The following is a 12,854-nucleotide window of genomic DNA, read 5'->3' on the forward strand; positions in this document are numbered from 1 at the left end:
AAAAAAAAAGGGAAATCACTAAAGAGAAAAAAAAAGTATAAATACAACTGTATAGGTCTGTGAAAATCACGGACAGTACACGGAAAGCATCAGGGTACAATTGGTGCTCTTTGCGCTGTCGATGAATAACATTACAAACTATAGGAGACACTTTGTGGTTTATTTATCCATATACGAAAATCACTCATGGCAAAACTGACACAGACCAAACACTCATTAAATTCAGATCGAAAACACTTATACGAGGGGCTGCTAAGTCTTTGGCTTTTTGATCTTTTTTTGTTTCTATGGTAATGAATGTTTCACATTTGTGTCGTTTTGACGGAAACTGAATGTGGACCGCAACACCATGTGGACACATGCGGATGTGTATGAAGCACACGACCGCATGGTGTTGCGCTTGCACTGTAAATAAATGAACTGTACTGCATCTGTGCTGGATTCCGTTTCCGTTACATAGTTACTTAGGTTGAAAAAAGACCTAGGTCCATCTAGTTCAACCTTCCTCCACCAGTTAAAACGGCGCAAATATTAAACCAGCCTTATGTGTCTAATGTATGTTTTCAAAATATTGTGTTTGTTGCTTATGGCAACAGTGTTCTACGCACGCGGGAAAACAGAATGGCGGAGTCTAATTCAATATTCACACCAACTGCGAGCAGTGGATGGATACAATCGTTGTTTCTGCACGGAAAGTCCGCATAGGATATTCATGGTGATATGTCGCAGACATTGGAGGATCAGTGCCCTTCAAGAACTGGGTTGCCAAATTTAAAACAGGCCACTTCAGCACCAATGATGAGGAACATCCTGGACGATCAAAAGTGGTTGTTGTTCCAGAGATCGTCGTTGCTGTCACAACCTCATACTGGAGAATTGACGAATTTCAGCTAAAGCAATAGCAGACATCATGGGGCTTTCCCGTGAACATGTTTGTGTCATTATCCATGAACATTTGGACATGAGGACGCTTTCTGCAAAGTGGGTTCCCAAATGTCTGACAACAGATCAGAGAAGCATGTGAATTAAAACTTCCCGGTCCATTAGTCAGCGTTTCCAGACTGATAAGAACTTCCTGGATCTAATGGTCTGTGGATGAGACCTGTATTTACTTGTATGACCCTGAAAAGAAAAAGCAGTCAGGAGGCACAGTGGCTCTCCTCGTCCAAAGAAATTCAGGGTGCAAAAATCAGCCACTAAGGTGATGACGTCAGTGTTCTGGGATAAGGAGGGTGTGCTGCTAGTGGACTACCTTCAAAAGAGTTCCACCATCAATGCAAGGTATTACATTGAACTTTTGGACCAATTGAAGGCAGCTCTTAAAGCCAAAAGGTACGGCAAGCTGTCCAAAGGAATCTTATTCCTGCAAAACAATGCCTCCGCTCACACTGCACAAGCAACCACGGCAACACTGGCAGAGCTGGGATTCCATCTGGTTGACCACCCACCTTATTCACCAGATCTAGCTCCCTCTGACTATCATCTGTTTCCAAACCTGAAGAAACACCTAAAGGGTACCAAATTTCACCCCATTTCTGATGCCATGGCTGCTACAGATGCCTGGTTTGAGGCACAACCGAAATCCTTCTTTTTGCTAGGCTTACAGAACTTGGAATGCCGATGTAAGAAGTGTGTTGACACCAGTGGAGAGGATGTGGAATAAATATAAAGTTTCATCATTCTCTATCATTTCTTTCTGGGTAAAGCCAAAGACTTATCAGCAGATCCTCGTATCATTTTTTTGTGAATAAACATGAATGTCTGAATAAGGCCTAAACATTCTTTCAAGACACCTCTTACCTGAATGCAGGCAGGATTCATTGTGGCATTAGTGTGGAATTATTTTTTAGCCAGCTGACCCAATATGGTTCTCATGATCCAGGAGCATGGAAATCTGTTCTGACCAAACTTGTATGTCCATGGAAAATAAAAAGGAAAGATGCTTCAAGTGCCCAGTAAAAAACGTGACTTCATTGAAAAAGTTAAAAACTGTTTAAGAACCTTTTGGATTCTAAGAAAAATATTCATGTGAAAAGCTGCGTGTTTCAGACACACTCCAGTTCTTTGACAATGGATGCTTGAGTATGTCTGAAATGCATAGCTATTCCCTATGAATGTATTTCTTGGAATCAAAATGTTCTTAATCTCTGCAGCAATAATAGGAAACAAATCTTCAGCTGATCTAAAACAAAATAAAATATCTTGGCCTTGAAAGATATAAAAGGGGTCTTCCAGTGGGTATTTTTCTGTACCAAAATATGAAAACTCTTTAAAACAAGCAATACGTCTCCAATCCCTCATTGTTTCCATTCCAACACGGTCACTACCTCTTGCTGAATTAATGACATCCCAACTCGGGGACATGAGACCGCTGCAGCCAGTCAGGAAATCTTAATTTGGTGTACTGCACTGTATATATTTTCTGCATAAAGTGTTAAATACTCAGTTTTCCAGCCAATAACTTGTATTCATAAAAGGGCTCAAAACTATTAAAAAATAAATAAATGGTCCAACCGGATGCTCATGTCAGTCTGTGCTTGCCTGTCCTCAGCGGATCAGATGTGGCCGCTCCGCCAATCCCTGGCTGGGCTAGGTCCCCATTGTGGCCATTGATTAGCGTTGCTGACATTTTCCTGCCATTTCCATTGTGTCAAGGACAACACTAGAAAGCACAGGCCAGTGGAGACTGTCCGGAGACCTTTTATGAGAAAATTAACTGTAAGAACAGTCTTAACACAAATCCATGCTTTAAGTGGACATTGTATATTCGAGCATATTTACTTTGTGCATGCTCTTAAAAGCATTTTCTTGACTTTGCAGCGTATACAATCTGGTATTTTGAAAGCATTTAACAACCCAACCACTAAAACTGCGGATGAGGATACAAAGAGAAAAGTCAAAGGTACAGTGTCATTTGACTATACACATATACATACATGTCCCTCCCAGGCTGATATCGTTGACTTGCTGTTTTTTATGATCTAGTAGCTGTTTGATACCTTACGATTTTTGGAACACTGTTTTGCTTGCATGCCTCCCACTGTCCTCCGCTTATGAAGTCACGGAATAGCTTCCTGGACGTGGGCTAGTGATTCTTTAGTGCCATCTAGTGGACAGGGGGCGTACATCATGGAAAGCATACTTTGATTATTATGCTAGTAATATTGCAGTGTGTCGACACCGATATTTTATGCTATTAACCACCAGGTTTTTTTGTGCATCTCTAGCGTATGGAAGAGAAGGCATCAGAACTAATTTTATTGACAGAATATTTGTTGGTGAATTATCCAGCACAGTCATGTGTGAAGAATGTGAGAATGTAAGTACATACATGTGTGAAAAAGAAAGGAACTTCTTATCAGTGTAAGTAATGGCTGTATAATTTGGTATAGAAAATGCCGTAGTGCTCAAAAGCAGTTAACAGATATTAGCGATCAATGTATTTGGCGCCTAAATTGTTAATTAAAAAAATAATTTGAGTCGAATTGAGCGAGACCAGAGAGATTGAACTGGGAGCTTGTACTTCTTCCTCTGGTGACCAGTCATTCAGGTAGCAACACACTGGAAGAAGAAAACGCTTCCACAACAGCGTAGAACAGGCTCAGTATGAGACATGTATTGACAAACAGTTTACTATCCTCTCTGCAAAGTGATGACATGCTAGAGTTCTGCGGAGTGTAATTATCTTACAGCTTTTAGCACTCATACAGTGCTGCAGAGTTGAGTCTCACTACACACACTTCTAATAGTTCTCTCATTGTGCTGCCAGTAGGGATGGGCGAACCCGAACTGTAAACTTCAGGGTTCATACTGAACACACAGTGTTCGTGCACAAGGTCCTGAACACGAGCTTTGTGTTACCGTTCGGGTACAGGGGCTGTAAAATAAAAAAAACAAAAAAAACCTCCAACGTAAACCAAAGGCAAGCATCTCTTCAGCTCTGCTACATCTGTGCGAGGAGAGAAACGGGTCTGCTCACAAAGACAAACAAGCACCGTTAGCTGTGCCCCCGGGTAACCTCCACTGACTACAGGACCTTCCATGACGTCATAGCCATGTGACCAGTCTGGTGTGAATGTTATTGTGACGTCACTGCAATACTGCCGAAAGTGAGCGCTAGTCGGCGGTGACATCAGCTGTGCCCTTGGCTAACCCCGACTCTGACGTCAGTACTCTCACTGCCAACAAGCGCTCACTTTACAGCAGTGTTGCAGTGACGTCAGTTGAGGTTACCCAGGGGCACAGCTGACTGGCCTCAGCTGTGCACTCGAGTGAAGTCTCTGACAGCTCTCAGCTGAGTCTGTACCTGAGTCTGTGTGAGCAGACCTGTCTTTCTCCTCGCACAGATGTAGCAGAGCTGAAGATGCTCGCCCGCCTTTGGACTACGTCGGAGGTTTTTTTTGGGGGTATTAAAGATAGAGTCCTAAACGTCTTCTGTTTTATTTATAATGAAAAAAAATGTCTCTGTTGTTTTATTTTACTGTTAAAATAACAGACAATCACAGATGCTGCCACAGAGTAGGCATCTGTGATTGGATGCTGGCGTAACCTGAAACCAGCCCATACATTCTAGCATCTAGAATGTATGGGCAGATTCCAGGTTACTCTAGCAGCCAATCACTGACGCTCATTCTACGTGACAGTGTCTATGATTGGCTGTTGGGTCCCTCACACATATAGTAGTGTTAAAAAATAAATAATTAAAAAAAGACTTAGCGCTACATGGTACTTTTGATTATCAGCGCAGATAAAGTGGATGGCTACGGGCTGCCACCCCCATCTGCTTGCCTTTGCTGGCAATCAAAATACAGGGAAGCCCATTTAATTTTTTTCTAATTATTTAAAAAAATAATTAAAACAAAAATGCGTGGGCTCCTGCCGTATTTTGATCGCCAGTTAGGTAAAACCAGGTAGCTGGGGGCTGGGATTCTCTGCAGTCACCCCTGGAAATGGCACATTGTTTCTTAGCGCCACTTCCAGGCACTTTACCCGTCTTGTCCAGTGGCCCTGATGGCGGTGGCACACTGTCTAATAAAGGGGTTAACACCAGCTTTGTATTCTCAGCTGATACTGAGCCCGAAATTCATGGTGTCATGCCAAATTAAACATGGCCACCATGAATTTCTAGTAAATAGTAAAAAGAAAAACACAAGACATAGAAACGAATTTTTTATTAGAAATAAAACAAAAAAACATTTAGCGACTCCATCTTTATTATATAAAAAAAAAAAATCCTTGGTCCGACATAATCCACAGTGAGAGCAATGTCAGCTCTGTTTCATCGCTCTGTACAGAAAAACGTCTATACAGAGCGAGAAGAAGGCTGACAGTGACAGTCAAAGTTCAATCCATGGCTAAGCCATGGACTTGGGTGAACCCTGACGTCACTGCGAACACAGCCGAAAACAGCCAAAGAGTGACGAGCAATGCAGTGAATACCACCGGACGTTAATGATCAGACCCAGGAGGAGAAGCGGCCGGGAGACAGCGGCTGAATGGGTCTGCAGGATGCGTCGCGGGAGCGGTAAGTATAATGACAATGTTTCTTATTAACTATATTCTTTATTTTACAACCCCACCCCATCCCATAACTGTAAAGTCCAAGTTCGGGGTTCGGACGCAAGTTTGCGTTATCTCAGAACCTGAACTCGAACATTACAAAAAGTTCGGGCAAGTCACACGAACATGGAGGAGTTCGCCCATCTCTAGCTGCCAATCATAAGCAGGTGTCGACAAATAAGGGGAAAAAGAACAATTCCCCACTAATAGCTTAGAAGAGGCTCTGTGTGAGACATGAAAACTGACTGCTCTTGTCACTTCAGTGATTACATGTGATGAAGCAGAGCTGAGTGTGATTAGTGGCCTTCATTTCCACCAGTCATTGTGGTTAAGGAAGGGCACTATAGCAGGGTAGGCAGCACTACACTTCTTTGGCAATGCTAATGTGTATTTGTTTCTGGCAATAAAGCTCATTTGAATTTGAGAGAAGAGCTACTAGAAGTGTTTGTAGTGTGACACAACTCTGTAGCGCTGACCATTCTCCCACACTAACTTCCAGAGATGAGAGCTGAAAGTTGATAGTTAAACAGCCTCAATTCTGGTGCACTTCAGTCATCACTCTGCAGTAAGGAGAGAAGACTGTCTGGCAATACAGTGGAGGAAATAATTATTTGATCCCTTTCTGATTTTGTAAGTTTTCCCACTGACAAAGACCTGAACAGTCTATAATTTTTAATGGTAGGTTAATTTTAACAGTGAGAGAATATCCACAATAAAATCTAGAAAATCACGTATAGATTAAATAAATGTACTAGCTGTAGTACCCGGGCGTTGCCCGGGATAGTAACTGTCTCTCTGTCTCTCTCCCAGTCTCTGTCTGTGTGTCGCTGTCTGTCTGTCTCTCTGTTTGTCTCTTTCCTTGTCTGTCTGTGTCTGTCTCTATCTGACTATTTCTATCTCTGTCTGTATTTGTATCAGTCTATCGGTCTCCATCTCTGTGTCTGCATCTATGTGTGTGTCTGTCTGTCTCTTTCCCTGGCTGTCTCTTTCCCTGGCTGTCTCTTTCCCTGGCTGTCTCTTTCCCTGGCTGTCTCTTTCCCCGGCTGTCTCTTTCCCCGGCTGTCTCTTTCCCCGGCTGTCTCTTTCCCCGGCTGTCTCTTTCCCCGGCTGTCTCTTTCCCCGGCTGTCTCTTTCCCCGGCTGTCTCTTTCCCCGGCTGTCTCTTTCCCCGGCTGTCTCTTTCCCCGGCTGTCTCTTTCCCCGGCTGTCTCTTTGCCCGGCTGTCTCTTTGCCCGGCTGTCTCTTTGCCCGGCTGTCTCTTTGCCCGGCTGTCTCTTTGCCTGGCTATCTCTCCACCGACATCATATAACCTCACACATAAGCTTCAACTAACAGTTTGTTTTGTTCCTAAAGCAACCACTGACAGTTGCTAATAATAACTTATAGCTCCCACCTCCATTCAGTTTAATGGCGGCAGGATTTTAGAGACTAACTGTAAGGCCTAAGCCACACGGCGAGAAAATCGGTGCGAGTGGAGTGCGATAAAACATCGCATTCCCCTCGGACCAATTCTAGCCTGTGTGACAGCACACATGAGCGATTATTTTCTCAGCCCTAATCGGACCGAGAAAACAATCGCAGCATGCTGCGATTGTAATCCGAGACTCTTTCTCTCGCACCCATTCAAGTGAATGGGGCGAGAGAAAAATCGCACTGCACTCGCGGTACACCGGTGTACTGCCAGTGCAATGCGAGAATGTCTATAGCCGGCTACACAGGCGAGAGGGAGAGAAATCCCTCCCTCCCCTCCTGAGTGCCGGCCCGCCCCCCGCAGCTGAGGTCTGCTCGCACGAACGGACCTCAGTTGCAGGGACACAAGCATGAGACTCGGCTCTGCTGTACTGCCAGCACGAGCCGAGCGTCATGCAAGTGGATCGCAGTAGTCCCCGTGTGGCCCCGGCCTAAAGCACGGGGTTACATTTTTCTATCAAAACATAGTCTACGACGCTCACATGAGGCGTCTGTGCAAAATTTCATGATTGTAAATGCGACGGTGCGGATTCCTTTAGCGGACAAACACACATACATACATACATACATACACACATACACTCCGCTTTATATATTAGATTTGCATTTTGCAAGAGACAAATAAGTATGTGATCCCTCTGGCAAACAAGATTTAATACTTGGTGGCAAAACCCTTGTTGGCAATCACAGCAGTCAGACTTTTTGTAGTTGATGTTGAGACTTGCGCACATGTCAGGAGGAATTTTGGTCCATTCCTCTTTGCAGATAATCTCTAAATCATTAGAGGGAAGGTGTCGTAAAAAAAAAAAAAAATCAATAACTGAAAAACTGTAAAGTATTAGGGTGCTGCCCATGATCAGTGTTTACTGTGTTTTGGACTCAGCAAGCGTCTGCTGCAAACAAAATGCAGCATTGTACAGTACAAGCATAGTGGACAGGATTTCTTGAAATCCCGTGCCCACGGTGCTTGTTTTTTCAGCAGCAAACACTGATCTGTAGCACATGTTTCCAGACCACAGCATATCAATTGTTTGCTGCGGAATTGTATGCGTCCTCTGTAGGGAGAACACAGCAAGGAGACTGCAGCGCACTGAACCCTGATCGTGGGTACGAGCAGCTTTGTTCTCCTGCGGAAGAGACGCATGGTCCCGCAGGTCAGGACTCGCTGCGTTCATGACATAGAGAGTCCTGATCGTGGGCACATACCTTTTTAATGTTTTATTTAAATATTATTTGTTTTTAATTTGAGCAAAATATAAAAAAAATATTTTAAAAGTTTGATATTTTCCACTCTTAAACACTAGGGGGAGCAGCTGCTGAAATCTTACTGTAGAACTAGCTCACATTTACTACTGCAGTAAAAGTGGGTGGAATCTACTCTCATGTGTGTGTCACGCTTCCCGTTCTGGGTGTTTCCAAAAGGATAAGAGAGAATGAAGTTTAGGATCCCAGTTCGAAGCCATCTTGTTGGTGACCGCAAAGTGATATTAATGTATCACCGTGGACCACTGGCATAGTGCGCCACTGTATACTATTCCCCAATGTATACTGCGCCCCGCTCTATACCGCACCCCGCACTGTATTCTGCGCCCCGCTCTATACCGCACCCCCACTGTATTCTGCGCTCCGCTCTATACCGCACCCCCCACTGTATTCTGCGCTTCGCTGTATACGGTCCTTCTCAGTATACCGCGCTCCACTGTATTCTGCGCCCCGCTGTATACCGTGCTCCTCAGTATACCGTACTCTGCTGTATTCCGTGCTCTTCAGTGTACTGTGCTCCGCTGTATTCTGTGCTCTGCTGTATACGACGCTTCTCAGTATACTGTGCTCCGCTGTATTCCATGCTCCTCAGTATACTCTGTTCCGCTGTATTCAGTGTTCCGCTGTATACTGTGCTCTCCTGTATTCTGTGCTCATCAGTATACTGTGCTCCTCAGTATACCGCGCTCCACTGTATACTGTGCCCCACTTTATACTGCGCTCCTTAGTATACTGTGCCCCTCTGAGCTGCTAGGAGTGGAGGCCCAAGGTGAGCACACGAGAGGGGGGAGTGGCGGCAGCGGGGAGAGAGGGGGAGACAAGGTAGCGGCGGCCGCCCAGCACTGGTACTCACACATCCCTAGCGGATGACAGGGTGAAAGTGCAGCACACAGCATACACTGTGAGCTCCACAAAGATGGTGGCGATCTCCCTCTGCTGTGATCTGGACAGCCCAGGGGGCGCGTCCAGCTCACAGCAGAAGCAATCTCAGTGTTAATTATAGGGTCGCAGTCTGTCTATTCGATCCAATGTATTGAGAGCTGCTAATAATGAGGTGATTACCTGTCGTTACACACAGCAAATTTTATTTTTGATATTCTATCTCACTGTTAAAATAAACCTACCCTTAAAATTAAAGACTGATCATGTCTGTCAGTGGGCAAACTTACAAAATCAGCAAGGGATCAAATACTTATTTCTCTCACTGTACATGTCTCATACAGAGCTTGATCTAAGTTATTGGGGGGGTATATTTCTTGCTCCAGTATATTGCTGCCTGCTTATGATTGCACACTGTCAGAAAGAGGAAGAAATACTTGACCCCAGTGAAAGCTCTGTGGTAGTGTCCACTTGGACTTTACAGAAAAAAACTATCTTGGGTGTCAAATTTTTGATAGCTAAAATCACGATAATGGAGAGACGAAATTAAAATCAAAGTTTTATTCAGATCTACTGCCACTATTGCATTGAGTGTCCAAGTTCAACATGAAAAATGGGGTGAAAGATCCTGTTTAGATACATTTTTCTAGAAAAACATCAGTACATGCTGTAAGACAAGTATAAGACTGTGTGTTGAGAATCCGGCTATTTTGAGGCTCTCGCCCTGAAGACAATGTAACATCTGACTGTCTGATAATGGAACAGGTTCTGGTTAGCTCCATTCATAAATTGACATGATATGGATTTCAGCTCTGCAATACTTGATCCCACTGCCCCTGCCTTTGTCCCCTGCTTAGTTATAGGCTGTAGAGCTATCAATGCGACTTCAGCACTGCAAATAATAACATACAACGTGAGCAGCAGTGGAGCCTCAGCCCTGCACCCGGGGAGGGTGATTAAAGCACGATTTGTTTGTTGTTGTTGCTGCATCCAAGAGGTAAGGGTTTTCTGAAACTGGAAAACCCCTATTAGGGCTTGCTAACACGAGCATATAACACAAACGAGGGCTATCCGATGTTTTATAGGATAGACCAGTGTTATACTATGGAGTAGTGACGATTAGCGCTTTTTTCTCATACCAATTTGGCATCCTAGTGTAGGCCAATGGCAAAAGCATGACCTGATTCCCAGATAGTTGCAATGGCGGTCCACCACAGGGCATCTGCGTTGCAGCTATCTGGGCATTAGTTCATACTTTTCAAAATTTTACAAGGGCCACAACTTTGCTTCTGTACATGCAAATTTGGGCTGAAGACTCTGCAGGCAGCAGTGGCTCAAACCTTCACTTGAGCCTTTTCAGTAAGTTCTGTGATTTCAACAGAATATTTACTTTTCTGTTTTCAACCCTACGGTTATCTTTAGGATGTTCCATGGTTCTGTGACCCCCTGTAAAGCGACCGATTAAAAGTACATTTTTAGTACGCATCTGTTTCTCATTAGTCTTCATTGAGGCACACAGCTCCCTTCCTTGGTTGCCAGTTGGGCATGTTTTAACAATGTTCTTTCTTCTTCCTCTTCCTCTTCTTCCTCTTCTTCCTCTTCTTCTTCCTCTTCTTCTTCCTCTTCTTCTTCCTCCTCTTCTTCCTCCTCTTCTTCCTCTTCCTGTTCCTCTTCTTCTTCTTCCTCCTCTTCTTCCTCCTCTTCTTCTTCCTCCTCTTCTTCTTCCTCCTCTTCTTCTTCCTCCTCTTCTTCTTCCTCCTCTTCTTCTTCCTCCTCTTCTTCCTCCTCTTCTTCTTCCTCCTCTTCTTCCTCCTCTTCTTCTTCCTCTTCTTCTTCCTCTTCTTCTTCCTCCTCTTCTTCCTCCTCTTCTTCCTCCTCTTCTTCCTCCTCTTCTTCCTCCTCTTCTTCCTCCTCTTCTTCCTCCTCTTCTTCCTCCTCTTCTTCCTCCTCTTCTTCCTCCTCTTCTTCCTCCTCTTCTTCCTCCTCTTCTTTCTTCTTCCTCCTCTTCTTCTTCCTCTTCTTCTTCCTCTTCTTCTTCCTCTTCTTCTTCCTCTTCTTCTTCCTCTTCTTCTTCCTCTTCTTCTTCCTCTTCTTCTTCCTCTTCTTCTTCCTCCTCTTCTTCCCTGAGGAGGCCAGTTGCTAGGAGGCAAGGTATAGTCTTCTACGGAGGAAACATTTTTTAATTCTATGTAATACTAGTGTCAGCCTGCAGGTGGCAGCAGACTATCCCGCAGTTCTGTGTCCCCCAATGAAGACTAGCAAGAAACAGATTTTATGGTGAGTGCCTAAAATCTACTTTTTCCCCACAAATGAAGTTAATTTTAAAATTAATTTTAATCAATAGATCTTAGAATAATAATAATTTCCACAATTGGACGTGTTAAAAAAGGTTCCTGTGCTGAAATCTTATAAAGTGTGCCTACTATGTACTGTGTAATGGATGTATCTGACTGTACAGGGACATTGTCTGAACATACCATAGCTCCTGGGAAGGGGAGGATGCGAAAGAGAATATATAGCACAGCACGGGATCAGAGCTGATTCTTTTGGGGAGGTAAAGCATTTCCCTGCCTGTTTTTTAAAAAAAAATGTTTTACCTTTAAAGAGAGAATTATTTGCAATCCCATGCTTTAATGTTTGTATACTTTTTTTTTTTTTTTTTACTTCCTCCCCTGCCTGAATACGTGGTATGATCAGACTACGTCTCTGTACGATAAGAAACTGCTATTAACCCCTTCCCCACCCAGCGATTTTTTTTTATTATTTTTTTTTTATTTTTTTTTTCATTTTTTCCTTCCTTTTCTTCCAAGAGCCATAACTTTTTTTATGTTTCCTTCAATATAGCCTTATGATGGCTTGTGTTTTGTGTCAGAGATTTACAGCAGGATTTAACCAGTTAACAGGCACAGGTGGATCGAAGATTCACCCACGCCTGTTATAGGAACATGTCGGCTGATCAGAGTAGCCAACAAGTACAGAGAAACATGTGGGTTCGCCATGTGAACCTGCATCAAAGGGAGAGACACGACTTTACATGTACCAGTGCTTCCAAGGTCGTCAAGGGTTTAAACTGTACATAGCAGGGGCACATTTATAAGATTATCTCAGCACAGGAAAACATTTTTAAAAGGGATGTCCAATACTTGGACAACTGCCTACTCATTCCCCTTGTTCACCCCCATAAAAATATATAAGCCTATGGTGACATACGGTGCGAAAGTGATTTCCACTGATGTTTGGTCACGGGGCTTGGTGCCATAATGTCATGTGGGCCATGGGAGCGTGGCTTCAATCAGCATCAGATGTATGTATTCCCACTTTTGGACATTTGATCAGGATGTGAGCACTGCTCTCACTTCCTGCTCAAACGGCTGAAGGCAAGGAGAAGGAAAGTGGCGCTGATTGGTCGCGGGACCCATGTGTCATAACAATGTAATGTGGGCTGCGGGATGTGACTTCAGACATCCCTGGAACTGCGGCCGCACCAAGGTAAGTATAGGCTTATTTATTTTTGTGGGACAAACAAGGGGAATGAGAAGGGGCTGTCCAAGTAGTGGACAACCCCTTTAAAGATATCCAATTGTGGAAATTATTACACTCTGCAACTATTGAAAGAAAAACACATAACATATTGGTGCCTCAGGTAGTAAACTTGATTTTAGGTATATGCACTCCTCTGAATCA

The 12,854-nt window shown here is 43.8% G+C and overlaps 1 protein-coding gene across 3 annotated transcripts in view; it reads left to right on the top strand.

Moving 5' to 3' along the window:
* USP45 (ubiquitin specific peptidase 45) overlaps nucleotides 1–12,854 on the top strand; it is a 210,726-nt gene that overhangs the window by 172,829 nt on the left and 25,043 nt on the right. For all 3 annotated transcript variants that reach the window (XM_075340100.1, XM_075340099.1, XM_075340101.1), the window contains 2 exons: nucleotides 2,821–2,902; nucleotides 3,228–3,319. In XM_075340100.1, coding sequence (XP_075196215.1) covers nucleotides 2,821–2,902; nucleotides 3,228–3,319 — 174 coding nt within the window. The remainder of the gene's footprint in view (nucleotides 1–2,820; nucleotides 2,903–3,227; nucleotides 3,320–12,854) is intronic.

The sequence above is a fragment of the Anomaloglossus baeobatrachus genome, chromosome 3 (assembly GCF_048569485.1).
Source record: "Anomaloglossus baeobatrachus isolate aAnoBae1 chromosome 3, aAnoBae1.hap1, whole genome shotgun sequence".
Classification (NCBI taxonomy): domain Eukaryota; kingdom Metazoa; phylum Chordata; class Amphibia; order Anura; family Aromobatidae; genus Anomaloglossus; species Anomaloglossus baeobatrachus.